This window comes from Chelonoidis abingdonii, chromosome 4 (assembly GCF_003597395.2).
Source record: "Chelonoidis abingdonii isolate Lonesome George chromosome 4, CheloAbing_2.0, whole genome shotgun sequence".
NCBI lineage: Eukaryota > Metazoa > Chordata > Testudines > Testudinidae > Chelonoidis > Chelonoidis abingdonii.
Window position 1 is genome coordinate 34,987,265 of NC_133772.1, and position 27,831 is coordinate 35,015,095.

The following is a 27,831-nucleotide window of genomic DNA, read 5'->3' on the forward strand; positions in this document are numbered from 1 at the left end:
GGGCTCTGGGTCAGCATAATGGCCTTGGGGTTTAAACACCTATTTGAGTTGATTCAGTGCTGTTTCTGTGCATAGAGGCTGGGGAAGAGAGCGCTGTTTTAGGGCCTGAGCCAAAGCTTGCGACTTCCGTTGGCTTTGCGTCAGGTCTCAAGCTGGCAACTTCAGTAAGAGCTGTCTTGAGTAAAGGAAATGTTCCCAACTGCTCAGTGGGGCTTCTGTCTCCTTTTGATTTCAATAGTTTAAGACACAAAATACTCTGCGGCTGACTTCAAAACTGACGTTTAATATTGTGAGGGGCGCCCTTAGCAATGACTCACTGCTGTTGGTCTCAGATCCACCGCGCTCCTTAAAAAAGTGAGCAATGGCACAAGAAACTAGCTCCATTGAGGTAGCACCTCCAGGCATTAATGCAGGGGTGGGCAAACTACAGCCTGCGATTCATATCTGGCCTGCCAGCCGATTTCATCCAGCCCTCGAGCTCCCGCTGGGGAGTGGGGGCTTGCCCCGCAGGATTGGGGCCACTCCGCGTGCGCATGCCGCAGCTCCCAGAAGCAACGTCATGTCACCCCTTCAACTCCTACGTTTAGGGGAAGCCAGGGGCTCCACACGTTGCTCCATCCACAGGAGCCACCCCCACAGCTCCCATTGGCCAGGAACTGCAGCCAATGGGAGCTATGGGACAGTGCCTGCGGACGGGGCAGCGTGCAGAGTCGCCTGGCTGCGCCTCCACATAGGAGCCATAGGAGGGACATGCCGCTGCTTCTGGGAGCTTCTTGAGTTAAGTGCTGCCCGGAGGCTGTACCCCGATCCCCTTCCATGCCTCAACCCCCTGCGCCAGCCCTGATCTCCCTCCCGCCCTCCAAACTCCTTGATCCAAGCCCGGAGCACCCTCTTGTACTACAATCCCCCCAGCCTGCACCCCCAGCAAGAGCCTGCACCTGCACCCTGAACTCCTCATTTCTGGCCCCACCTCACAGTCTTCACCCCCCTCCCGCATCTCAACCCCACTTTTACGAGTATTCATGGCCCGCCATATAATTTCCATACCCAGGTGTAGCCCTCAGGCCAAAAAGTTTGCCTACCCCTGCACTAATATCTTGTGCTCCCCCTGCTGGTGCTGTGGGACAGTTCACTGTAGTCCCACAATTATGCTGACATCTGTAACTCAAGGTCTGTTAATTAAAAAGTCTGGTATCAACCCAGTTTGGGGGATCCACGCTTGGCAAACAATAGAAGTGGACAGGGGGCCCTAAGAAAAGTTGTTTTCTACTTTCTTGGGTAGTATTGCAAAAGAATACCAAGAGGGAAAAGGCAGTAACAAAGAGCTAGCTCTCTTGTGGTGCTTGAGAAAGTCCTCTCTTCAAATAGGGCTGGATGCTTATTTCAGGAGGGCATCTAAAATTCTTTCTCCTCAAGATAAAATGTTCCTCATCTCCTAGAGACTCTGACCAATATCTTTTTGATCCCTCTCCGCCGAGCCCTGCTCCTTTCATGGAGGCCGTTCCAGCTCTGTGGGCCGCTGGAGGTGAAATATTATTAGACTTTTTAAAGAGACTCAATTCATCCCTTTCTGAACTGGAAGGGAGGTGACCCTGCCCCCTCCTCTCCTTGCTCAGCTAGCTGGAGCTGCTGTGAAGTCTCTGGCAAATGCTGCAAGCTTGCACTCCTGAAGATGCTTGCTCGGAATGTGAAAATAAGCTCGCTTCACATGGGGCACTGCCTCCTCTTTGGGTGTGAGCTGGAGCACAGGGTGGATCTCTCTGCTCAGCTGCCACCTAGCTTAGCTCGATTAGCAGCACAGGGGAGAGTATGTGTGTTCTAGAGATGCACACGCACACAGTACAGTGTATGGATTAAAACTGCCTTTGTCACTCAACACAATAAGCAACTGGATGGCAAGCCTATTCAGTCGGAACTGTGATCACAAAGATCTCTCTGGCTTGCTGAGTTCTGCACATCTGAAATCCTGGTTCTGAGTCCCAATCCCACAATGGGAAACCGCAATTTCCTAGTAACTAAAAACTGAAAGGCCCCGTTCTGCCCTCATTTACACCAGAGTAAATCTGGAGATGTTCCTTTTGGCTTCAGTCGGAGGCTCCTGGCATTGTGGTGTATAAAGGCTTGTCTAGACTACAGAGCACTAATGTAACCACACTGATTTGGCTGCATTGGTGTGAAGCACTAGTGCAGACACACTGCGCTTGTGCAAAGCAGAGTGTGTGCACAGATGCCCTGGTGAATTACCAGTAAGTCCCACTGGGACAAGCCCAATCTTGGGGGAATGCATGTATGGCTACAGCAGTGCAAACTCCCCACCCCCGTGCAGACAAGGGCTGTGCTGCAATCTGGAGTCACTCTGGATTTACACTGGTGTGTTCCAGGCCACAGTCTGAGTTGGAGGGCATCAATACTGCACAATCTGGCACAGCCACCTTGGAACAGTACCTCCCTGCTCCCCATACGGACAGGGCTGGGGCCTAGGGGCTTGTAACCTGACTACTGAGAGTGGTGACTTCCTGCTACCCAGAGATAGGAAGGGTCACATAGGCGCGGGCAGCACGCTGCGGGCTCGGCTTCTGTTGTGCAGCCTCTTCTCCCTGACAGCCCCTGGCAGCCAGGAGAGGAAACACAGAGGGAAGAAGCATTGAGCGGGCACTGGGGCAGCCTCTTGCTTCCTGCTTGTCTACCAGATCCCTCTTTGGCAGGGGGGCCAGCATGATGCCCCCAGCCCCAGCTGTGATTCTCATTCTCTCTCTTCCAGTGGCGCGTGTTCCTTCCCAGCCTGAAGTTCGAGGTGATCGACTCCCCCTTCATCTCTCTCTACACAGGTAAAACCATTCTCTGGTGTGCTGCCTGCCCCCAGATCCACTTACCCTTGCTCCGCCTGGCGTTCAGGGGTAGCGTGTGCCCAGAAGTGTGTGTGCTGTGGGAACAGCAGGCTGTGCATGTAACAGGCGCGATCCCCCATCGGACCATGTACTCGTGAGCATGTGGAGGAGAGCGCGTAGGAGTGGGAGCAATGGGATCGAGATGGCAATGTGTGGCAGTGGGAGCATGCCTGTATGGGCGTTAGCGTGGCTGTGCCTGAATGGCTGGGTGTGGCTGCACGCAGGCCAGAGCATGGGAGCCGGTGGGAATTTTGTACGCTAAATGGTTTTCTTGTTGACAAAGGGCCTTTTTTCCGAAATCCAAAACTTTCCTCTAAAAATTGTCCCCAAAATGTTCTGTTTTCCATGATGCGCCACTGACATTTTTTGTCTAAATCATTGCGGGTGTAAAGGTGTGGGGTGGCTCAGGGCAGGCACAGTGCTATGGAGCGGATCAGGGCTAGGGCAGTGGGGTGTGGCAGGGCAGGTGTGGCGCTATGGGGCAGATCAGGGTTGGGGTGGTGAGGAGTGGAGGTGCAGGTGTGGCGCTATGGGACGGATCAGGGTTGAGGTGTGGCGTGGCAGGTGTGGTGCTATGGGGTGGATCAGGGCTGGGGCGGTGGGGTGTGGCGGGGAAATGGGGGTATAGCAGGGCAGGTGGGGTGCTATAGGGCAGATCAAGGTTGGAGTGGTGGGGTGCAGAGGGGCAGGCAGGATGCTATGGGGTGGATCAGGGCTGGGTCAGTGGGGTGTGGTGGTGCAGACATGCTGTGGGGCGGATCAGGGCTGGGGCGGTGCAGGTGTGCTGTGGGGTGGATCAGGGCAGGGGTGGTGCAGGTGTGGCGCTACGGGACGAATCAGGGTTGAGGTGTGGAGGTGCAGGCATGGCGCTATGGGGTGGATCAGGGCTGGGGCAGTGGGGTGTGACAGGGCAGCCGTGGCACTATGGGGCGGATCAGGGCTGGGGCGGTGGGGTGCGGCACGGTGCTATGGGGCGGATCAGGGTTGGTGGTGGGGTGTGGAGGTGCAGGCACCGTGCTATGGGGAGGATCAGGCTTGTGCGACGGGATGTGCTGAGGCAGAGCAGGCCTGGTGGCGCTTGTCTGGGGAGAGGCAGGTGCAGTGGCATGTGGCAGTGGTGAGATGGAAGTGTGTGTCCATACGTGCTTCCCACACAGGGCTGAATTGGAAGGAATTCCAGCTGTTGGCGTTTTTTCCCTCATCTTCCCCAAAGCTGCATTGCAGCAAACCCTGCAGGCAGCCCAGCATTAGTGGCGCCGGGCTGGCTGGCTCTGTCACAGGACAGATGCCAGCACAGCAACAGTGTCCTGCAGTGCTGGCTCCAGCTCACCCCACCCTCCGCTACAGAGAGCCCAGCTCCATGGGCCAGCCGAGGAGCTGAGGTCAGGAAGGGAGGAGATGCCATTGCCTGCCCCACCCTCTGACACCCATGGCCGGGTGCATTCCATTGACAGCCATGGCGGGACCCCTGCTGGGAGTGGCTTATTCTCCCCTCCAGACTCACTCCCACCCTGGGGACGAGGGCTTCTCAGCCAGCCATTGCTTCTCAGCCAGCCAGGATCTGCACTCTCTTTCCCACTTCCGGCTCTCGTTGAAAGGGCCCTGTCCCCGGACAGGACAGCCAATCCCAGAGCTCCTTGCCTGGGGAAAGGTGCTTTCCCCAGGGCTCCTTCCCTCTCTCCTCCTGGCTTTGTAGGGAAACAAAGAGGGCAGCTCCTAGCCCTGGCCCTGGCCAGACCTGAAGAAGAGCTCAATGTAGCTCAGAAGCGTGTCTCTCTCACCCACAGATGTTGGCCCAGTAAAAGCTATTACCTCGCCTTGCCTCTAGTATCCTGGGACCAACATGGCTACAACAACACTGCTGACTTATCTTGTAAGCAGGGATAACAATGTGGATTTACTTAAATCTATAAGTCTTGTGCTTCCCCCGCAACCCAGCCTGGCAGCAGGAGCTCTTGATGAATAGATCCTGGCCCAGTTCTCGTTACATAAGGGGCTGGTAATTAAGTGGCCCTTGGAAGGGGTTGATAAGGCAGCAGGGGTGGCAGCAGATACACCTAGGATCAACGTGGAGAAGAGGGACGGTGAAGCCGTTGGGATATTGACACAGGTGCCCGCAAGACAGATGGTTCATGCAGGTATTTCCTCCTTCACGCTATCAGTCAGCATGTGGGTGTCTCCTGCGCCTGTGCTCCCTCCCTCCCCTACGGTTTGGGATTGCAGGCCAGCCTGCACTCAGACTGCAAGATGGGAGAGGGGGACCAGTTTGCGAGCGAGTGGGAGTTATTGAAGGGAAATGACTGATCACGGAGTAACAAACCAGCCCTTCCTCCCTGCATATGAAGGCTGGGACAGTCACCGAGTGCAGCAAACAGGTCCGGTGCTGTTGTACAGCCCTGGAACTGTCCCTGGGAAGACCCCTTCAGGGTATCAGCCCTCTTAGGGTCATTCACTTTCACTGGGGAAAGCCACTTGGCTTCACCGCCACCTGGGACCGACCTGCAGCGAGTCCACCTGGATTGGACACCTGTGGGAGACTTGCACCCCAGCTTCCTTACTCTGGGGTGAATCTCAGCCAGCACTGTAAAAGCAGCCGGGTTTCTTAGGGCCTGGCTACACTTGAGAGTTATAATGCTGGTGGTGGCTTTACAGCGCTGTAACTTAGTCCGCATCCACACTGGCAAGGTACATACAGCGCTGTATCTCCCTGGCTACAGATCCGGCTGTACTCCACCTTGACCTGGGGAATAACGACTATAGCGCTGCTCTTGCAGCGCTGGGGTGCCAGTGTAAACAGTGATTAATCTTACTGCGCTGTAACTGACCTCCGGAAGTTTCCCATAATGGTTTTAAGTAAAGATAATACTCTTTGTTTTGTTGTGAACTCGGGGCTCCCGGAGCTGCTTATCTAAAAAACAAACACAGCTACTGTTTGCTCGAGCAGAGGCAGGCAGGGAATGTCCACAGCTAGTGTTTGCTTGAGGAGAGAAGCAGCAGGGCGTGGGAGGACACAGTGTCAGCTCCAAAAATCTACTCTCTCTCTCCCCCACTCTCCCTGTCACACTCCACCCCACCCCCCTCTTTTGAAAAGCACTTTGCAGCCACTTGAACGCTGTGATAGCTGCCCATAATGCACCATTCCCAACACCGCTGCAAATGCAGCAAATGTGGCCACACTGCAGCGCTTTCCCTACACAGCTGTACGAAGACAGGTTTAACTCCCAGCGCTGTACAGCTACAAGTGTAGCCAAACCCTAAGGAGGGTGGACCATTCATGGTCATTTGTAGCTAGGTGCCAAATATCTGGGTGACTGGAGTGGCCATTGTCTTCTCTATGGGCATAGGGGCCCAGGCCACACACCTGTGTCTCTGCAAAAAGTAAACAACCCTTTCCCACCACCCTGTTAGCCAAGCCCCACGTAGGGGAAACAGAGGCCCACACAATAGTCATTCAAAATATTATGAAAAATCTCCACTCCAGCACACAGGGTTCAGCGTGTCTGCAGAGTTTTCACTGCAGCTCTTACCTTGCATTGCCCAGGACGCCCTGGCTCCTGTAGTAAATGCGTGGCAGGCAGGCGTGCTCTCTGTGCTCGCCCCCGGTCATACAGCACAGCAGAAGTTTATGCCTCTGTCAAATGACTGGGGTCCAGATCTACTGACTCCAGGGGCTGCGGGGCTATTTGTGCAGATAAAATATGGCCGTCTCAGGCCAATCCAGTCAGTAACTGTTGCTCCTCCAGAGAAGACAGGGTCACCTACCACAGCCACTACCTGGAGGGGGTTGAGATGCCTATCAGTCTCTTGGAACCGCCAGTCAGGCCTGTACTAGATTCCTCCCACCGACAAGGAAGGGTAAAATCCCTGCCAGCGTGCATAGAGAGGCATCATCTTCTGGAACAGTTTCCGTGACGTACCCCCCGTGGTGCCCAGCACCTGCTGGTAGACAGCCTCAGCAGGTATTTCAACACCAATCGTGAGTGGGAGTGACACAATTCAGGGCTGAACAGCATCTGCACTCAGTGGGGGACGTCACCATGGGACCTGTTTCCCTCTCAGATGAACAAGAAGTTCAACGTGTATGATTCCAGAGCAGCACAAGGCCAGGACTCCTGGGGCAGTGCCCTCCTACTGTCCTGGACGAGCCTTCCCCTCCGTCCCACTACTCTCCCAGGGTATAGGGAAGATTTGTCATGACAAAGCATGAGTCATCCTCTTTGCAGCCAATTGGCCCAGACAGTTTTGCTTTCTGGACTGCCTGCGAAAGTCAACCCATCAGCATTCAGCCCTTCCTGGCTGCTAACTCGGGAGAACAACAGGATCAGACATCTCTCTCTTCTCCTCACTGTTTGGCATTTGGATGGTCATCAGACCTATAGCATTCATGTTCGCACGCCACTCAAACTATACTTAATCATAGCAGGGAAGAGTCTACCAGAAAATGCTACCTAGCAAATGGGGATGTTTCTGTATCTGGGTGCAACAGAACCAGCTATCAGAGCCAGCAGGTAGTCTTGCTATTTAAGCCCACCTCCTTAAGACATTGCGTTTTTCTGGTACCTCGCTGCAGGTCCACCTAACAGCAGTCAGTGCATTCCATCCTCCAGCAGATGGCTACTCTGTTCTTACCCAGTAACAACCAGGTCCCTAAAGGGTTGGCCTGGGACCTTGCCACCAATAGGGGAGCCAACGCTGCAGTGGGACCTCAGTCTCGTATTTTCAGTGCTGATAGGGACACCTTTTGAACCACTGGCCACGTGCTTAATGACCCATCTGTCCTTGAAGGTTGCCATGACATTGGCCAGGAGAGTGGGTGAGCTGGGCCCCCTGATGGCTTATCTGCCATATGCTAATATTCATCAAGAGAAGGTATCCCTTCACTTCCTGAAATTCATCCTGGAGGTAATTTCCAAGTTCCACATAAACCAATTGATTCACTTACCGGTATTCTTCCTGAAGCCTCCATGTCAGGCGAGGACACTCCACCCCCTCCATGTCAGGTGAGGACAAGCATGCTACCTGCAAAGAATGACACTGGTTAGAAAATCAACTAGATTATCTGTTGCTCTAGCAGAGCAAGCCTGGAGACAAATGATACCTGCCAAGAGACTCTATCTGGACTTCTGTCTATATCATCCTTTGCTATCAGGTGGCACATCTCCCTCCCCCCGGAGAAGGCCAAGGGCCGCTCCACTAGAGCCCAGTAGCATCTCCTTGAGATGCGCCTATGCTGGACTTTTGTAAGGTGGCCAGTAAGAGTGTTACGCATGGGGCCTAGCCTATGAAATTGCACTGCTCCGGACATCTCGACCACCTGCAGGAAGGAGTGCGAGGCGGCAGGGTCCTGGGTGACAGCGCTGGTGGAAGCCTCTAGACCAAGGGCAGGGTTGGGGCAGGGCAGGGGGATTGGGTTGGGAGGGGGTTTGAGAGGCAGCACTAAAACTGCAGATCAGGGGGGATCAGGATGGGGCAGGGAGATTGGGATGGCTTTGAGGTGAAGGGATCAGGATGCGGTGAGGTTTGAGGGTCAGTGCTAAATCTGCAGGTCAGAGGGGATCGGGATGGGGCGGGTTCGGGGCGAGGAGATTGGGATGGTGTGGGGTTTGAGGATTAGTGCTAAAGCTGCAGGTCAGAGGGGATTGGGGTGGGGTTCGGGGCGGGGAGATTGGGATGGCTTTGAGTGAAGGGATGAGGTGGAGTTTGAGGGTCAGTGCTAAGGTTGCAGGTCGGAGGGGATCGGGATAGGGCAGGTTTGGGGCGAGGGGATTGGGATGGCCTGGGGTTTGAGGATCAGTGCTAAAGCTGCAGGTCAGGATCGGGGTGGGGTTTGGGGCAGGTATATTGGGATGGGGTTTGGGGGGCAGCATTAAAGCTGCAGGTCATGGGGGATTGGCATGAGGCATAATTTGGGGTCAAGGAATTGGGGTGGGGTGAGGAGGTTTTGAGTCAGTGCTAAAGCTGTGGTTAGGGAGGGTCCGTATGGAACATCTCTGTCTGGCCCCATCACCCAGGACTGGACTTGGGATCATTAGGTGCCCTCACCCCCAGAGCATGGCCTGCTGGGCCGGGAGCCCCAGCGCCTGGCTCACCAGGATGTGAGTCAAGGCCCGGGGTCACTGTGGTCTTTCTCCTCATTCTCCCCTTCAGACGAGTCCTCTCTGAAGATGAACCACGTGGCTCACATCCCCCAGTCCCTCGCCAGCCACAGTGGGAGCTACATGTCGGAGGCACAGAGGGACGAGCATGGGGCCGACATGCTCAAACCCGACCCCAGAGATACTTTCTTCCTCAGTAAGTGAGGCAAGGGCTCCCAGGAGAGTCCCTGCTGGTGGGGGAGTGTGAGGAGAGCGGGGCTGGAGGGGTGTAATGATGTTGGTTCTGGCAAGACCCAACTGTGAGTGCCAATTCAGGACAAATTGCTTAAAGCAGGGCAGTTACAGGCCAAGGCTGTGTTTTTTCCACCTCTAGGCAAACCAAACCAGCCAGACAGAGAGGACTTTGGTTTTACCCCACTGACTAACCACAGGTCACACAAGCAATTCCCTTAGACACTCCAGGTTCCCAGTATCAGCCCCAGTGCCACTCGTTATGAAAACCAGTACCCCAATAAAAGAGAAAAAGGTTTTCTCAATCCCAAAGGACTAAGCCCCAGACCCAGGTCAATATACAAATCAGATCATACCCATAAATCACGCTGTTGCCCATCCTTTAGAATTTAAAATCTAAAGATTTATTCATAAAAGGAAAAAGATATAGATAAGAGCTAGAATTGATTAAATGAAATCAATTACATACAGTAATGGCAAAGTTCTTGGTTCAGGCTTGTAGCGGTGATAGAATAAACTGCAGGTTCAAATCAAGTCTCTGGAGTACATCCACAGCTGGGATGGGTCATCAGTCCTTTGTCTAGAGCTTCCGTTTGTAGTAAAGTCCCTCCAGAGGAAAGAAGCAGGATTGAAGACCAGATGGAGGAGCTGCAGCGCTTTTTATATTCTCTTGCCATGTGGTCTCTTTCTTTGTTGCAAAGACAAGCTGTCCATCCCATGGTATGGAAAAACCTCAGAGTTCTGTCCAAAGACATGTCCCTGCATACTTGGCTGAGTTACAAGGCATATCTCCCTTCTCTCAATGGGTCAATTGTATAGCTGATGATCCTTAATGGGCCATCAAGCAGGCTAGGCAGAGCTGACACCAACTTGTCTGGGGTGTCACCCAGAAGCATAGCATAAGTTTGAAATACAGACAGTATAGAGCCAATATTCATAACTTCAACTGCAAAAATGATACACACATATAGACAGTATACTCATAACCAGCAAACCATAACCTGGTCTTAGACACTTTATATGACCCCCTTTATACAAGATTTTGTGCCACCACAGGACTTGGCTGCAACCATGTTCTATATGGTCCCAGTTCAATAGGGATTTAATTCTCTCAGCTGGGAGAGGGGCTGTTAGTCTGTGCAGAGAAGGCAAGGAAATTAAGCTGGATAGGATCAGGTACCCAGGGATCCTCTGCACCCCTCTAGCTCTGTGCCCTAGTGAGGAGCCACTCACAAACCTGGGCTGGGCTGGACTATAGGGACTCTCTCCATGGGATGGGATGGCCTATAGGGGCTGGGCTGGGTGGTCTCCCAGATTGTGTTGAACTATAGGAGATAGGATGATCAGTTGCCCAGACTGCGATGGGCTATAAGGGTTAGCCTGGGCTGGGCTGGCCTATAGGATCTGGGCTGGACTGGGCTGGGCATTTGCCCAGGTTGGGTTGGACTATAGGGGATGGGATGGGATGGGATGGGTGGTTGCCCAGGCTGCAATGGGCTATAGGGATTCCTGGGCTGGGCTGGGCTGGCCTACAGAAGCTGGTTGGTCTATAGGGGACAGTGTGGGCGGGGCAGTTGTCCAGGTTGGGCTGGCTCTAGAAGGTCACGTGGGCTTTCTCTGCATATGGGGGTGGCTGAGGGCCCCCCACACGACACAGCCTAAGCCCTGACTTCCTCTCGCCCAGCTCCCCAGATCGAGGCATCCCACGTGGAGAATGTGCTGGTACCCTGCACCTACAGCCCCACCTATGTGGTGAAGGACTTCCCTATCGCCCGCTACCAGGGCCTGCAGTTCGTAAGTGTCCAACTCAGCTGTGTCTCCGCTCCCCTTCCCGACCTTCGCCCTGTGGGGGTCACCAGGAGACGTGGACATAAAACCCATGTGTCTGTGCCCCCAGGATGGGCTGCAGGGTCTGCCCGAGGCAGTGGAAAGCCTCCCATTGGTTCTGGGGCTCTGGACCAGGCCCATGGGCACAGCTCCTCTGGTCTCTGCAGATTGGCAGAGCTGCAGCACAGGGACTTCTGGGCATTGGGGGTACCAGGAGCAGCTCCGTGGTCCTGTTCTGTATCCTGCCGGCTCTGCAGTCATTATGCGATCCCAGTGCTCTTCTGAGGTGTGGGAGGCACCCTGCTCCCGGGCACAGGGCTCTCTGCACCAGCCGGGCACTTCATGGGAAGCACCCCTCTCTCAGCTCGCCCACCTACCGGCTGTGACTCGACCCCAGCACCCCTTCCAGCCTGTCTGCCTTCTCCTCACCCACGCAGCAGCTGATTGGCTCACCCTGCTGCCAAGGCGGCTGGTAGAAAGGGCTCATTTTTGTCTCTTTATCAAATGTGTCAGTGCTTCTAGGGACTGAAAGGAGACAGGCTGGCAGAGGGGTAGGGCTCTCTGACACACACGGGAGGGCACCATCCAATAAGGTCCCTTTATGAAGACCCCTTTACGGCCCTCCAGCCCTGCCCATTAAGTCCCCATCACTCACCTGTCTCAGAGATGCCAGACCCCTGCCAGTCCTCTCAATGCACACAGCAGCTGGCTCCAAGTGCCTGGTGCACCTCTGAGGCAGTGCCCATCAAAGCCTTGTTCTTGCAGCCTCGGGCACAGGCGGCTGCAGCGTCAGGAGCCACGACACCAATGCTGAAATGGGCCGTCTCCTTCCAGTCCCCTCCCCTGCCCCAAGCTGTCTCTAGGGCCCCTCAGAGGAGCTGGCTGAGTGCTGGCCTGGCAGACGCCATGGAGGTGGCTTGGGCTGTGGACTGATGAGCATCAGGCTTCTCTGCCAGGAGACGCCACGGTCCAAGGAGCCTGCACGAACGGGCTCATGACCTCAGAGCCTTCACCAGGTGTGCCCACACCTGGACCCCTGGGGGATGCTGGTCGTGGGCGTACCTCGCCATGCCCCAGGGTGCACACGCTCTCAGTGACTCCTCTGCTCGGCTCTCCAGGTCTACCTCTCATTCGTGTACCCCAACGACTTCACTCGCCTCACCCACATGGAGACGGAGAACAAGTGCTTCTACAGAGAATCCCCCCTCTACCTGGAGAAGTGAGTGGGGGGGGGGGCAGGCAGGGAGGTTCAGCGCGGGCCCTGTGCTGGCACTGCTGTTATGGGAGCCAGGGACTCTATGGCACAACAGAGAGAGCCCCTGGGCATAGGGCTTCTTAGTGCCAGGGCAGGGACAGCCCCAGAGAATCTCTGTCCCCAGCCCAGGTGCTCACAGGGAGGAATCACACACTGAGCCTGGGCCCTGCTCTGCCGGGGGCCTGGCCAGGGTGCTGAGGGTGGCTGGGCCTGCCCACAGGGAGGGTGGTGGTTGAGAAATGGACCCCGTTTCCTAGGGAACCGGACTGTGCCCATCAAGCCCATTCCTCAGGCTCTGCATCCTGTGCCAGGCCCCTTTCCAGCCAGCAACCTTCCTTCCGCGTGAGCTGGCTCAGGAAATGCCAGACCAGGGGCAGATGCCCACTTTGCATCAGCCTCTCCAGGAGCAGGGAAGCATGTTTCCTTTACTTTCCGATTCACAGCAAGAGATTGAGAGGAGAAATCTGGGGCCCATCCAGTGTCCGAGCAGCCCATCACTCTGGGCTCACAGCAGTGGGTGGGCAGATCAGGCCTAACCCCCGGGCCCCAGAGTTAAACAAGTCTGGGGATCTCAGCTCTTGTCCTGCCAGGTGAGAGGATATGGAACTAAAGAGGTGCCCCTGTTTGGATTGGTTTGGTTTGGTTTGCCCTAGGCTGGGCCAGTGTCAGTGCAGCTGTGTGCGCGCATCTTGGCGACACTGTGCTTTGCCTCTTTCCCCTCCCACCCAGGTTTGGCTTCTACAAGTACATGAAGATGGATGAGGAAGAGGAGGATCCTCACCAGAGAGCCTTTCTCTTCCTGAACGCAGATAGTAAGCAGCCCTCGTACACCCAGCCGACACCGCTTGCTCTGCTGCCCTCCCTCTCTCAGCAGCGTTCTGCCGTGCTAGTCTGTCCTGCCACCTGCTAGCAGGGATGGTGCTTCATGGCCTGGCACGCCCAGGCTCTGTGTGCCAGCGCTGAGCCCTGCTTGCTGAATTGGGCACCAGATGGGTGGTGGGGAAGAAGTTGCTAAGTCAGACAGGGCTAGGGGGCGGGGCGTAAAGGAAGGAGTGAGCCCACTTGGGCGGTCAGTGACCCTGGGGCAATGCCGGGTGGGAATGGAGACTTCCTGCCTCTCTCCCAGCAATTCTGGATACTGGTGAATGAATCTGTCTTCCCATTTACTGATTGCTGCACCACCGAATCCCCTCAGATTCACGGCTTTGCCTTGCCAGCTTCCAAGTGCAGCTCACCCTGTACACTAGGGCCAGGATTCCCCCTCTCTGCCCTCTCGGGGCTCTTGAACCCGTACCCCCAACACACCCCTGGCAGGATTCCCCCTCTGCCCTTTCAGGGTGCTCGGCCCCGTGCCCCCAATGCACCCTTGGCAGGATTCCCCCTCCCTGCCCCCTCGAGGTGCTCGGCCCCGTGCCCCCAATACACCCTTGGCGGGATTCCCCCTCCCTGCCCTCTCAGGGTGCTCAGCCCCGTGCCCCCAATGCACTCCTGGCAGGATTCTCCCTTCCTGCCCCCTTGGGGCTCTTGGACTTGTGCCCCGCAACACACCCCTGGCAGGATTCCCTCTCTCTGCCCTCTCGGGGCACTCAGCCTTGCGCCCCCAACACACCCCTGACAGGATTCCCCCTCCCTGCCCTCTCGGAGCACTCGGACCCACATCCCCAACACAACCTTGGCGGGATTCCCCCTCCCTGCCCCCTTGGGGCACTTGGCCCCGAGCCCCCAATGCACCCTTGGTGGGATTTTCCCTCCCTGCCCCCTCGGGGCACTCAGACCTGCACCTGGGGGCACTCAGACCTGCACCTCTGAGCATGATCACATTGGCACCTCTGTGTCTTTGCGGCTGACTTTCCCAGCATGCTCCTTGAGCTGGCGGTGAACCCCTATGTGGAGCTGTTTCCATCAGCCCACTGGAATCAATCAATGCAGCTGGAAAAGCGGGGTTCCTACACATGACTCTGGGTCCCCTCCCCTTGGCTGCACCAAGGGCCTTTAGCTCGGTCTCGGCAGCCCTGCTGGGAGGGCATTGGGTTCCCATCTTATTGTGGGGGAAGTTGCGCTGGCAGTACCACACTGATCTCCACCCATGAATGCGCACAACCCTTCCTGCCCTGTGCTGTGTGTTCCCAAGAGCTCTCCCTCATCTCACCCCACATGCGTCCTTGGCAGCCGGAAGGGAAAATCAGAGCCAGGCCAAAGCTGATTTCTGCTGAGACTTAATTGCCTTAAAACAGCATCTGTCAATTCTTTCCCCTCCAAGTCCCTTCATGAGTGCAGTGTGTTAATCAGAGTAGCTCAGAGCTTCGCTGCCCCTTTGACCTGCAGCCCTGGCTTCTCCAAAGGTGTTCACAGAAGAGTTCCATGGCTAGGAGCAGCATGAATCCTCCTGCCCAGCTTTCAGTGACATCATTTCATGCCAGAGGGCTGTGCCATGGTTAGGATTTATATACCATAGGGTGCCAGAGCCCTCCCACTCACCTGCCTCCTGAGCAGCAATCGACCGGAGGCTCTCCCCAAGGAGGAACTGTTCCTGTTCTGAACGAAGGCAGCACGGTCTGAGAAATGGGCACAGGACTGGATAGGAGGGAGGATGTCATCTGACTCTGCCGCCCGTTTGCTGTCTGCCTTTGGGCCAGTCAGTGCACCTTTCGGGCTCAATTTGCCCACCGCAAAATGAAGATGATTATCCATATTCACGGGGCTAATTTGTTCATGTCTGCAGAGCGTTTCAGGATATACCAAGTGCTATAAAATGTAAACTCTTTGGGTGTGTCCATGTGGCAGCGAGTCTCCAAACCCGAGTCTCCAGACTTGAGCGCGTTGTCACTAAAAATAGCAGTGTAGATGTTCAGGCTTGGACTGGAGACCAGGCTCTGATGCCCAGAGAGAGGAACAGGTTTCAGAGCCCGAGCCGGAATGTCTACACAGCTGTTTGTAGCATCACCCGGGAGCCCTGCAAGCCCAAGTCTGTAGACCCAGGTTCTGAGACTCACTGCTGAGGATTGGGGGTTTTTGCTATGTAGACAGTCCTGACCTCAAAGAGGGTGTCCCTTTATCATAGGGCTGAACAGTGCCCAGCACACTGGGTCCCTGATCTCAACTGCAGTGTCTAGCTGCTACCATCATGCAAATCATGAGCATAAGAAAAACCTTGGGGGCTAGTAGCAGCACTGTATTATCAAAGCTGGGGTTGGCAAGGCAAATCCAGCTGTCATGTAAGTGTAGATTGTAGTGGGTCTTACACCAGGGCTGAATTTGGTCCAGTGTGCTTGTCTTAACCATGTAACCGCTGGTATAAATTAACACCCAGCACCTGTGAACTGCATCATTTTATCCTTTGCGTTGTGTGTTGTGCCTCTGTTACTGTTTGATGCCTTTGTTTGTCTCTCCAACTTGGCAAAAATGGAACCCTGAGGGAACTGTAAACCTCGCTCTTCCCATTTATAGAATGTCACTAATAGACTCATTGACTTTAATGCCAGAAGGGACCATCATGATCATCTAGTCTGACCTCCTGCAGATCGCAGGCCACAGAACCTCACCCACCCACTCCTGCAATAGCCCCTAACCTCTGGCTTAGTTCCAGAAGTCCTCAAATCTTGATTTAAAGATTTCAAGTTACACACAATCCACCATTTACTCTAGTTCAAACCAGCAAGTGACCCATGCCCAAAGCTGCAGAGGAAGGTACAACCCTACCCCCCATGTCTCTGACAATCTGACCTGATGGAAAATTCCTTCCTGGCCCCAAATATGGCGATCAGTTAGACCTGGAGCATGTGGGTGAGACCCACCAGCCAGACACCTGGGAAAGAATTCTCTGTAGTAACTCAGAGCCTGCCCCATCTAACCTTTCATGTGTGCCCTTGAGGGGCGTGAGGGCTAGTTCATTACGAAACATCTTTCAGATCCTCTGCCTGAGAGACTGAAACACCATCGCAATTATTTAGTCCAGTAGCAAAATCAAGACTCTCTCCCTTGGTGATGGGGTTGAAACAAGGGAACGGAGCCAACACCTCAGAGTTGCTGCCAGTCAATCCAACAACCAGAGATTGATACCAGTGACAAATGGACACAGTATTAGTTGTTATGATTTATTACTTGTCTAATGGGAGGCCCCACCTACGCTCAGGGTGTGCTGGGTGCTGTCCGTACACCTAGCGAGACAGTCCCTGCCCCAATGAGCTTACTGTAAGCAGATCAGCCTGACAATCAAGGGTCCAATCCCAGATTCCTGGCTGCTCTGTACACCCTAGTGTCACTTCTCTGGCCAATAAAACATCCCTGAATAATGCTAACAAATGAATAACACTTTGCTCTTCTCTAGCCCTGTTCAGCAGGAGATCTCAAAGTGCTTCCTGTTCTGTCATGTCTTCATCTCTGTGCAGCGGGGCAGTGCTATTGTCCCCATTGCACAGATGGGGAGCGGAGGCTAAGTAACATGCCCAAGGTCACACCAAGAGTCTGTGCCGGAGCAGGGAATTGCACGTGGGCCTCCCAAGCCCAAGGATAGCGACGCAGCCACTGGACTCTCCTTCCTTGCCATCCCAAGAAGGGGCTGGATCCTGAGCTCCTTTGTCAGCTGACTGAAGCCCAGGGATGCAGGGCGTGGTGGGATGTTAGGGCACAGTCCCACCTGTGCAGGTAGCTAGGCAGGCACCCCCTCCCCCTGGATCATGTTCCCGCAAGAGCCCCCACAGCGACCTGGATGTTGGACACTGGCTGCCGGGATCAGTGCCTCCCTGCACAGGCTTCACTTGTTAAGACGCAGTAATAATGTGTCTGCTCCGGTAGCTGGGTGGGATTTGATGGCCTGTGATGTGCCTGGGCTCAGACTAGAGGGCCTGGTAGTCCCTTTTGGCCTGAAATGCTCTGGCTGTGACCCACTGCTAAGGGTCAGCACACTGCAGTGGCCTGCGCTTGGAGAATCCGAGTCTCAGGTGCCTTTTGAATTCAAACGCCTCGGGATCTTGTCTGTTTCGCTGGCCTACCCGAGGTGTGTTTGCTTTGCAGATTTCCTGGAAGAGGAGGAGGAAGGAGCAGACAGTCCCGAGCCCACGGACCCGCCTTCCAATGCCAAGGAGAAGAGCCCCAGGGGGCTGAGCCCACCCCTGGGCACTGGGACCAAAGGCAAAGGGCTCCCTCTGTCTGCAAGGGATTACGGGGGCAACATAAACTACTACACTTTCCGCCACCAGCAACAGCCGGTTCATGTGGATGGTGCCGCGCCAGGGCGGCCACGAACCCGGGACATACACAACGGGGGCAGCCCCAGCTCCGCCACCACAGCCAGGGACTCCCAGGGCTATGAGAACACTCCCCCTTTACGAGAGCAGGCCCTGGTTCGGGGGCGCTCCCTCAGCTGGACGCACAAGGAGCCGGAACAGGCGAACGCCGGGGAGGAAGATGAGCTGGGGCTGCTGGCGCCGTCAAGACGGGGCAGTGTCCTGAGTCGCCAACCCCACCTCTCCCTGCCCCTCTTCGGGGGCAAAGCCAAGCCACAGGGCCTAAGCAGGCTCCTGGCGCCCATGGAGGAGAAGGTGGCCAAGGAGGAGACCAAGAAGCCCGAAGAGAAGGTGTATGTGACCCGGCTGCAGCCTGGCAAGCGCAAGGCCCCAGTGCAGGAGGCCACCTTCCCTGGTGTCTTCCTCTACCCTAAGCCACTCAGGAGGGTGCACCTGAACTCAAGGGCCCCCCAGAGGCGCTCCGCCCCCTCCACCAAGCTCCGCACCATCCCCGGCCACAGGGCACCCTGGCTTCCAGGCAACGGCTCCAGGGAGACGGATCCCTCCAAGAGGAAGAGCCCCAGGGCCAGCATCAGGAAGTGGAAGCAGCTGTACAGGCACGAGGACCCCGAGACTGTGGGCGAGCGGAGAGCACGGCCCAGCATACAGCTGCCACCAGCCAAGGGGCTGTTTGGCAAGGAGGCCCTGGAGGTCCCCACCACCACCCCAGCCAGGACCGCGACGGTGGCAGCCCTGGATTACAACTCCTCAGAGGCAGCCCTGTCGGCCGGGGTGCGGGTGACGTCCTTCCTCAGGATGTCGGAAGTGACAGCGTCGCAGCAGGAGGCCCTGGACAAGGCCCAGGAGGAGGAGGAGGAGGAGCTGTCGGACTACAGCTACGAGAACTCAGAGCTGCAGCCGAGCTGGCTGGAGGACTCCATCAACTGGCAGAGGACGTTCAGCGTCAGCTCGGTGGACTTCGAGCTCCTGCGCTCCGACTGGAACGACCTGCGCTGCAACATCTCGGGCAACCTGCAGCTGAGCGAAGGCGAGGTGGTGGACGTGGTGGCCCAGTACATGGAGAAGCTCAACGAGAAGAATGGGGGGTAGGGAGAGAAATCATGGAACAAGGCCCAGGGCTGCCACCAGGGCCAGGGGGACCAGCAGGGCTAAGCTCTGTTCAGTCCTGCCCCCACCTGGGCAGGCAAGAGAGCAGGGTGGTCTTCATGGACATCCAGCCCTGGCTACACACACTCTCCTCCCCCAACAGATCCTCAGCCTTGCACCTTCTGGGGCCAGGGGAGAATGGAGCCATGAGCTTCCCCACCCTGCTTTCCCACCCCACAGAGCCTGCCCTCTGCGAGGTGGGGGTGCTCTCCTGGCCTGGATGACACCCCCCCCGGAAGGGTGGGAGCAGGGCTGCACGTTGTCCTTCAACTAGCCAGGCTGTGGGGAGCAGGGTCCCTGGTGTGGGATGCGGGCCTGGGCCTCGCCTGGTAAGGTGATAGTGTCCCTTCCCCCAGGATCTACACCCTGCTGCGCATCGTCAACGTGGAGAAGCGGCGAGACACAGCACGAGGGAACCGCTACCTGCTGGAGCTGGAACTGCTGGAGCGGGGCCAGAGGACCGTGCGGCTCTCGGAGTACGTCTACGTCCTGCTGCACCAGGGCAGGCCAGCTGACAGCACTGAGGCCAACCCCGAGGGGCCCACACCCATGGCCACCGAGCCCCAGCCCAGCCCCTGGAGCCTGCTGTATGGGAAGCCCATCCTGTGCCGACCCCTGCGGCTCAGCTGGAGGCAGGATGTCATGGTGCACTTTGTGGTGCCAGGTGAGAGCGTAGCTGAGACCGCGGTGGGGGAAGGGGCGTTATCTGCACCCTCCTTCCAGGGACCAAAGGTTCCCCCCAAGCGGCCACCTGCACCAGGACCTCTGGGGTCATTCAAAGCATTAGATAGAAGGTGGCTGGTGGTCTGGCTCTTCGTCATGGGGCGGGGAGTGGATCCCTGGGGAAGGAATGGGGGTCTGGTTCTCAGCCCCACAGCAGGGAGTAGATCCCTGTGAGGTGGCAGGGGTCTGGCTCTCAGCCCCAGGGTGGGGAGTGGATCCCTGGAGGGTGGCTGGGGGTCTGGCTCTGGGCCCCAGGGCCGGGTGTGGATCCCTGAGGGGTGGCTGGGGGTCTGGCTCTCAGCCCCAGGGCCGGTGTGGATCCCTGGAGGGTGGCTGGGGGTCTGGCTGTCAGCCCAGGGGTGGGGAATGGATCCCTGGGGAGTGGCTGGGGGTCTGGCTGTCAGCCCCGGGGTGGAGAGTGGATCCCTGGGGAGTGGCTGGGGGTCTGGCTTTCAGTCCTAGGGTGGAGAGTGGATCCCTGGGGGGTGGCTGGGGTCTGGCTCTCAGCCCTGGGGCAGGGCATAGATCCCTGGGCAGCACTGACCCTGACAGTGTCTACTTGTGTGGCAGTGAAGAACCAGGCGCGCTGGGTTCAGCAGTTCATCGCAGACATGGCCAGCCTGTACTGGAACACCAAGGATGCCAACTTCAATGTCATCCTGGTGGACTTTGAGAGTGAGGACATGGACGTGGAGAAGGCGCTGCAGGAAGCCCGGCTGCCTCGGTAATGGAGCAGAGAGCCCCAGAGCCCTTCCTTGCCGCTGTCCCTCCCCACCAGTGCCAAGCCCAGCACCTTCTCCCTGCCGGACCCCCAGCCCCACAAACGGGAGCCTGGGCCCAAAGTGCATTCTCCATTTCTGGCCTCATCTGTGGCAGACACACCCAGCAAAGCCCTGCAGCATCTGGGGAAGGGAGTCCCAGACAGCAAGGAAGTGACCTCTCTCCTCCCTCCCAGAGTCCTTGCGCTGCCAGAGGAGCTGAGTGCAGAGCAGCAGCTTTGGTCCTGTTTTCCCTGGCACTTGTGGAAGCCCAAGCCCCAGATGCTGTGTGTGTAACCGCACCCCGGGGGGCTATCGCCAAATGCCCTCACAATGAGCCCCCTCATTCTACCCAGCCAACTGAGTCTGGACTGGCATCTAGCATCCCCGGCCTGGCTGTGAGCCTGTTTCCCCACACACTCGCACACATGCTCTTTGTGCTGCTGCTGCTATTTGTGTCACGGGGTGGCCAGAGGCCCCACTGAAGATCGTAGTCACATTGTTTCAGGTACCATCCTAACAGGCAGATAGACGCTGTCCCTGCCCCAGCGAGTCTGCAGGCTGGTGGCTTGCTGCTGTACTCATCTATAGTGTCACGCCTGACCCTGACCCACTGCCCACCCTTCTCCGTACCCTTAGCCCCAAGCATCTTGCACCACAGGACACATTACCATCAGCAGACCTGGCACTGCAATCCCCACAACCCGGCTTTTTTTCTGGAGACAGCGTCCCATAGGTGGAGTGTGCCCCCTGCTGTATGGTATTGGGATGGGCCAAGATCATGTTTACTCAAAGGACACGGGAGGGGACGCCCCTGAACCTCTCCGAGTGTTGAGGGTCTGATTGATCCAGAGGGATCTGCCTGCAGACATACTGTGCCAGTGCACAGCTGATGCTGCAGGTGATCTCGGAGCCAGGCAGGCTGCAAAGGGGCTAGTGGGCCAGAGGGGCCTTCGAGCTGGGGAGAGGAAGAGAGCCCTGTAGCTGCTAACAGTCTGTGTACAGAACCCCCTGGCTGCCCTGCATGGCTCTCCACACCCCCAGCCCATCTCTGTGCTGTCCCTTTTTGGACAGCCCCTGCTATGTGAAGCAGAGCCAGATCCCCAGCAGCGGTCAGGCGTGCAAGCCCCTCTGGCCTTGAGTGTAACACAGCACCCCCAGGTGGGGGATGGCACAGGGTCATGGGGAGGGGGTTAACCTGAGACCTTTCGATCTAAAAGCAAGAGCCTCTGCTGCCTGAGCTAAAGAGCCAGAAGGCTGTAATGGACTCTCAACCTCAGGTAGCCACTCGAGGGGGCAGGGAGTTGTACTGTGTTAGCCCATGAAAGGCTTCCTGGAGCTCAGCTGGGTTCCCTTGGCTCAGTGGCCCCTGGTACCCTCCAGACGATCCCTCTCCTGTCTCAGTGTGCCCACCTGGAGACTCCCCATGGTCACTCAGCCCAACAGAGCCCACTGAGCTCTGTCCCCACAAAGCCCCCAGCTCGCCTCACCTCTCCCTGCTGCCATTGACTGTCTGCGTTGTTCTCAGGTACCAGTACTTGAAGCGCACAGGGAACTTCGAGCGTTCGGCAGGGCTGCAGGCCGGGGTGGACTCCATTGAGGTGAGAGACGGTGGGAGGGCTCTGGCTCTGAGCCGCTGGCCTTGTCCCATCCTGCCCCCAGGGGCTTGCCATGGGCTGTGCCACCTGGTCACGGCCTCTCTCTGCGCTTGTTTCCCTCAGGAAGGGCGCAGCATCGTGTTCCTGTGTGACCTGCACATCCACTTCCCCCTCAACATCCTGGACAGCATCCGCAAGCACTGCGTGGAGGGCAAGCTGGCCTACGCGCCCATCGTCATGAGGCTGGGCTGCGGGAGCTCTCCACGGGACCCCAACGGTAACGCCCCCAGCACACGGGTGCTCTTGCAGCGGGAAACATGCTGGGCTTTTAAATGCAGGGAGCCAGCGCTCCAGGATGGGAGCCGCTAATGGACTGAGGCAGCTAACGGTGCAGGCAGAGTGACAGGGCTCCTGGTGCAGCCAGTCAGTGCTGTGCTGCTGAAACCTATTACATGAGCAACCTGCTGCTACCTAAAATTCTGGTCCAGGTCCAGGCTGGTTGCTTTAAGGAGCCGGGCTACACTGGTGTTAGAAACTCAGCATCTTCCCTGCTCCTTAAACCTGCACATCCTTCCCCACTGCGATGACCGCTGCACCCCAAGGCTGGGGGCGGGGGGTGAGAAGGAATAATAATGCTGGGTGCTTCTTAAGGTAGGGTGACGGACTGCGCCCGGAGCCTTAACTAAGCCTCATGCAGCCCCTGCAGGGAAGGTGTAGCATCCCCCCTTCCAGTTACAGGGCGAGATCTGCTCAGGGCCTTACAGCAAGGCAGGAATTGAACCCAGGAGTCCTGACTCCTGCTGTAACCCACTCAGCCCCACCCCTCTAACTGGCTCCGACCTCCCCAGCACTGGATTGTGCTGTCGTCCAGTGAATCTGGCCAGGGGAGGCTGCAGGTTTGTTCAGATACCGCTTTCATCAGTAGGATTTGCTGTCGCTTTTTCCCTTGTCCACTGCGTAGATTAATCCAGCACGTTGTGTTGTGAGAGGCACACAGAGACTGAGCAGCATTGTGACGGGGCACCCTCTGCTCCCATCGTCTTTGCTCTCTCCCAGTCCACTCAGAGACCTTCCCTTCGGAAAGACCATCGTGTCACTTATTTACAGTGCCTCTCCTCACCGCCTTCTACGTCCTCACACAGCTGTACAGTCAGTCTTCCCAGGGGTGGGGGTGGGAAGAGGTCCACCCACACAGAGAGCTCCCTCTATCAGACCCAGCTTGCCCTGCCCTGCCCTTCCTTGCCTTGCCTTCCTGGGCTCTTTTGTCCAGTCTCCTTGTTAATGGGGTAATTATCTTGTTAGCAGCCAGGTCCCAATCTGATCTGGTAATCAGCAACTCCTCACTCAGGCTGTCCCCAGGAACCTAACTGGCTAAACATGGCCAGAGTGCTCTGCCAGAACTCTGCCACAAGAACTAATCATCTTTATCTAGCACTGGACCCCCTAGATCTCACCGTGCTTTCCAGTGGAAGGGATCTGGTATCCATTTGACATATGGGGAAACTGAGGCACATGGGGTGTGGTGATGGGGATCACAGCCATGCCACTTGCTGGCTTTCAGGGCATAGTTCTAATGTGCTAGCACATTCCGGTGCTGGTATTATTTATATAGGCCCCACTTCAGCAAGACTCCAGTGCAGGAGCTTTAAGCGCCCGAATGGTCTCACTGACATCAGTGGCACTATTCATGTGCTTACAGTTAGGCACCTGCGTCAGCCCCGTGCTGATGGCGGGCTGCGCTGTGCTTTTATACGGAGGTTGAAGCTGCTCTCAGAACAGAAAAATGAATCCCAGTCCCAAAGAGCTCGGAGACAAGAGCCTCTATTTGACTTCAGACTGTCTGCAAATCGGGCCCATTTAAAGTGTCTCCCATTGGGCACCCCAAGTTACTAGCCCCTTCTGAAATTCCTGTCCTAAATGCAGAAGCAGGCCCAGCCCAGGAACCAGGGGTGGTCAGTGGTGTGCAGAGACTCTCCGATCAAGGTGTTCTTAGCGGCGATCTGGGGAAGGCAGTGGGAGCTGGGCGTACGTTGGAGGGGAGCTATTCTGAGCAAAGGGGGTACCTTGGTGGGAGACGTGGAGTGAGCAGAGGAGACAAGGGGGGCAATCCGGAGAGGGGCTGGGGCTGAGCTTGGGGAGCAGAGTGGGGGATGAGTGGGGAGAGGGATGGAAGCAGTGCTATGGCACGCTCTGAAGCTATGGATGAGAAGCTGTCTTGACCAGATTGCGGGGCGAGGGGATTGAGCAGCCTGCGGGGTGGCTGGCAGCCTGTGTGTGCAGGGAGCCTGGCACTTGATCCCAACGTAGGGAGCAGCAGGTCAGCGGGTCAGTAGGCTGGAGCCGCACAGCAGCGCTGCCCAAGCACAAGGTTCCTCAGCCTATTTTGCCACTACATTCGCAGGGAGCTGCCTGGGGGGCAAAGCTCCTCACCAGTAAATATCCCAGCTCCTTGAGGTTCTACGTTTCTTCTTCCCGCATGGTGCTGACCACCTTAGCTGCTCAGGGTGTGTCTGGAGGTGGTTTCCTCCGGAGCATCCCCTGGAGAGCTAGCTGGAGCAGCACTCTCCCTACTCTGCCCCCCGCAGCACACCTGCCCTGCACCGCCGATTTGGTCCCATGCCGTACGTTTGGCTGAGTGTGAGACGGCTCCTTTAAACTAGATCCCTCTGGCTCTCGGCGGCTGCTTTCCTCGGCTGCAGGCTCAGGCGAGTGCCTGCACTGGGAGAGGGCCAGCTGGGTGTTCAGTGCATGAACAGCTTAGCCTTTCTCCTCCCACGGGGGTTGCAGGCACGTAGCAGTGCCACGCTGGATCCAACCCAAGGCCCATCCAGGTCAGTGTCCTGCCTCTGACAGGGCCCAGCACCTGCTGCTTCAGAGGAAGGTGCAGCAGCCTTGGAGTGAGCAGTTAGCTGAATGCCAGTACCCGCGAACTCAGGAGCTCGTGTGCGAGAATGGAGCTGCAGTCTCACCTTCTGGGGGACTGGTTCGCTCTGTGGGGCCGGGATCAGAAGCCTCTCCGTGCTTGTGTGCTGCTGTTGGTTTCCAGCAGAGGGCAGTGTGGCCTCAAAGGATGGCAGAGCCCGGAGGGATCTCATTGCCAGGAGCGGCGCCAGGGTTTCTGGCGCCCTAGGCAGAATTCAGGGGGCAGCATTTTGTGCGCTTCCCACGGGGCATGCGGGAGCTTCCAGTTCCGCTCCTGTCGCGCCGCCGAAGGACCCTCCGCCAAATGCCGCAGGCGACAGCGGCAGCCATTGAGCTGCTCAAGTGCCTGCCACTGTTTTCCGCGGCACATTGGCAGAAGGTCCTTCTTCGGCGTCGCGGGAGCGGAACTGGAAGCTCCCATGCGTCCCATGGGGAGCACGCAAAATGTCGCCCCCCGAATCCTGGCGCCCTAGGCGACCGCCTAGGGTCACCTAATGGAAGCGCTGGCCCTGCTCAGTGCTACCGCCTGACTGGGCTTTGGAGCAACCCCACTCCTTGCCCTTCTCTCTCCTCTTGCACGGAGCCCCCTTCCCCAAGAGCTAGCGAGTCACTTCTCTTTCCTCCTTTCTCAGGCTACTGGGAGGTGAACGGGTTCGGCCTCTTTGGGATCTACAAGTCGGACTTTGACCGCGTCGGGGGCATGAACACGGAGGAGTTCCGAGACCGCTGGGGCGGGGAGGACTGGGAGCTACTGGACAGGTATGGCTGGCGGGGCATCCTGCCCAGCGCTTCTTGCCTGCCAGGGGGAGCTGCATGCTGGCTGGGCATGGAGACTGGCCTAATGCCCTTCAGACACACATGGCTGATTCAGGGACCTGGCAGAGAAGATGGTGGCGGGGAGGGTTAACCCCTCTGAGGCCCTGTGATTCTGAGGGGCTTTTTTATGGTACCACACAATCGGGGGGAGGGAGGGGGATGCTGGGCGTGAGCTCAGCTTGCCCTGTCCTGTGACCCAGTTTTCTCATGCCTATCTATAGAGCTTGGCATGGGCAGCAGTGGGTGCCAGGAGCAGCAGGCAAACCAACAGGAGAGATGGGGCTTGTGTGGAGCAAATCTGCTTGAAACATCTCCAGTACTTTTTTCCTTCAAAGTGGGGGGAAAATGGATTTGTGCTCTCCCCTTTTTTCCCTCCATGCTGATATATAAATTACCCCGACGGTAGTGGGGAGGGCACAATGGCTGGAGACTTCAGAAAGGCCAAGTTAGGGCACCACTGGCTGTGTGAGAGGACTCCTTGGAGGTCTCAGAGGCGGCCATTGTACTGAGTGGGTAGCGCTGACAATCAAAGAGAGCTTTCCTCCCACACGTTCCTGAGGTGTTTGAGGTCAATGGGTGTTTGCAAACACAGCCTCAAGGCAGCATGCTTGTGACAGTGAACAAAAGCCTCTTCCTCTCTCAGGGAACCAGGTTTTATCTGCCTTTGAGGAACGGGGGAAAAAAAACCCAGAGGCTTTGCTGTGCCTGCGCCCTCTTCACCGTGCTCTCCTAAGCTTTGTCTCCCTCTCCCCGGGCAGGGTCCTGCAGAGCGGGCTGGAGGTGGAACGCCTGCGCCTCAGGAACTTTTACCATTACTACCACTCCAAACGCGGCATGTGGAACTCCCGCAGCAAGAAGGCTCCCAAAGACTAGGTCCTGGGCCCTGCTGCCAGCCACGCCCAGGGCTCCTCCGCACGCCGGGGCAGGAGGAGCCTGTTCAGCAAAGCCAGCTGCCTCGGCTCTGCCACTTCGAGCCTGTGCAGTCGTAGGAGTCGTCTCTGGGCCACTGGCGGTGCCTCTAGACACCGTGCTGGAGCGAGATGCTGGAGATTTCTCCAGAGCTCTCTAAACAAACCGCAGTTACTTTGAGGGGAGGGGGGGAGGTTGTGATTTTTCTTAAGGCTTCTAATTTCTTAGTGAGAAACCAGTTTATTAACTCATTAGCGCTGAGGGTCAGGGATTCTGTCAGAGGGAGGGAGCCAACCAGCCCCTCGTGCTGCCCCAGCCCCTCAGGGAGCGGGGTGGTAAAACAAGGCCTGGAGCCAGCCCCTGGAGAGGCGATGGAAAAGGTCCTTATCAGCCTGGCAGCCAGGTTTCCCTCCTGGGCCTGGCATCTCAGGACCAGCCCTGCTAAGCAACTCTGGGGAGGTGCCCAGGTTCACAGGGTGTCACACTTGCTGTGCCCATGCCACTATTGCACCCCTTGTGGGCAGCGTGAGTCGCAGTGAGCTTCCATGCACCTCTCTGGCGTGGCCGGGAGAGGCCAAGCTCCCTGTTCCATAGCGGGGCCGGGAGGCGAATACACAGGCCTTGTGCTGTCCGTGCAGAGGGAGCCGGGAACCTTGCTGGGTACTCGTTGGATGAACATACTGCGTGGAGATCTGTGAGCAAGGCCTTGCAGCTCACTGGCCCCGTGCCCTGTCACACGCAGAAGGGGAGGAGTGAGTGATGGGATTGGTATGATGTCAGCGCATCGTGGCTCACTGCCCCGTTACCTTCAGAGGCGGGTGCTGTGCCCTATGGGCCACAAGCTATCTGGTCAGGAAACCCCCCAGCCCCAGATCTGCAGTCAAAAACCCAGGCGACTCCTGAAGCTGTTGGTAAGGTGGGGCCTGGCAGAGCGGCTGATCCAGGCTCACTGTGCCTAGCTGCCCAGCAGTTAGGAGCTGTCCCACCCCAGCTGGAGCCCAGATCCTCTCAATGGGCATCTCCTCATGAATTCGGCTGGGAGGGGTGTCCTCAGAGCATCCCCGGGGGCATTGTGGGGGATGAGCCATAAACTCACCTCTGTCCCCTTCTCTTCCCTTCCATCCACATCCGAAGGGCTCTTGTCCCACAGCTCAGCCCTTCCTGAGCAGAGTGAGACGCCGCGGTGCCTGCGGGTGAACCAGACAGTAGCTCAGGCGCAGGGCGGTGCTTCCTGGGCCTGGTAGCATTTGAGGGAGGGAATGGGCTGGTAAATACAGTGTTCCGGAGAGATTCTCTGCCAAGCCATCCCATGGCCTTCAGCCTCCGTCCCTGCTGCTGGCCCCTCTGTAGGGGGAAGGGAGGAGGGCAGTACACGGGGGGCACGGGTGACACTAGCACCAGGAGGGGGGGGGGGGGG

The 27,831-nt window shown here is 57.1% G+C and overlaps 1 protein-coding gene across 2 annotated transcripts in view; it reads left to right on the forward strand.

The window, feature by feature from the left end:
* Nucleotides 1-27,803, forward strand: part of B4GALNT4 (beta-1,4-N-acetyl-galactosaminyltransferase 4) — a 134,062-nt gene extending 106,259 nt beyond the window's left edge. For both annotated transcript variants that reach the window (XM_075065032.1, XM_075065034.1), the window contains exons 9-20: nucleotides 2,762-2,828; nucleotides 9,036-9,179; nucleotides 10,899-11,008; nucleotides 12,160-12,260; nucleotides 13,026-13,108; nucleotides 17,310-18,627; nucleotides 19,045-19,352; nucleotides 19,982-20,135; nucleotides 21,698-21,770; nucleotides 21,891-22,044; nucleotides 25,322-25,448; nucleotides 26,264-27,803. In XM_075065032.1, the coding sequence (XP_074921133.1) occupies nucleotides 2,762-2,828; nucleotides 9,036-9,179; nucleotides 10,899-11,008; nucleotides 12,160-12,260; nucleotides 13,026-13,108; nucleotides 17,310-18,627; nucleotides 19,045-19,352; nucleotides 19,982-20,135; nucleotides 21,698-21,770; nucleotides 21,891-22,044; nucleotides 25,322-25,448; nucleotides 26,264-26,378 (2,754 nt within the window). In that variant the 3' untranslated portion in view covers nucleotides 26,379-27,803. The remainder of the gene's footprint in view (nucleotides 1-2,761; nucleotides 2,829-9,035; nucleotides 9,180-10,898; nucleotides 11,009-12,159; nucleotides 12,261-13,025; nucleotides 13,109-17,309; nucleotides 18,628-19,044; nucleotides 19,353-19,981; nucleotides 20,136-21,697; nucleotides 21,771-21,890; nucleotides 22,045-25,321; nucleotides 25,449-26,263) is intronic.
* Nucleotides 27,804-27,831: the final 28 nt, after the last annotated feature.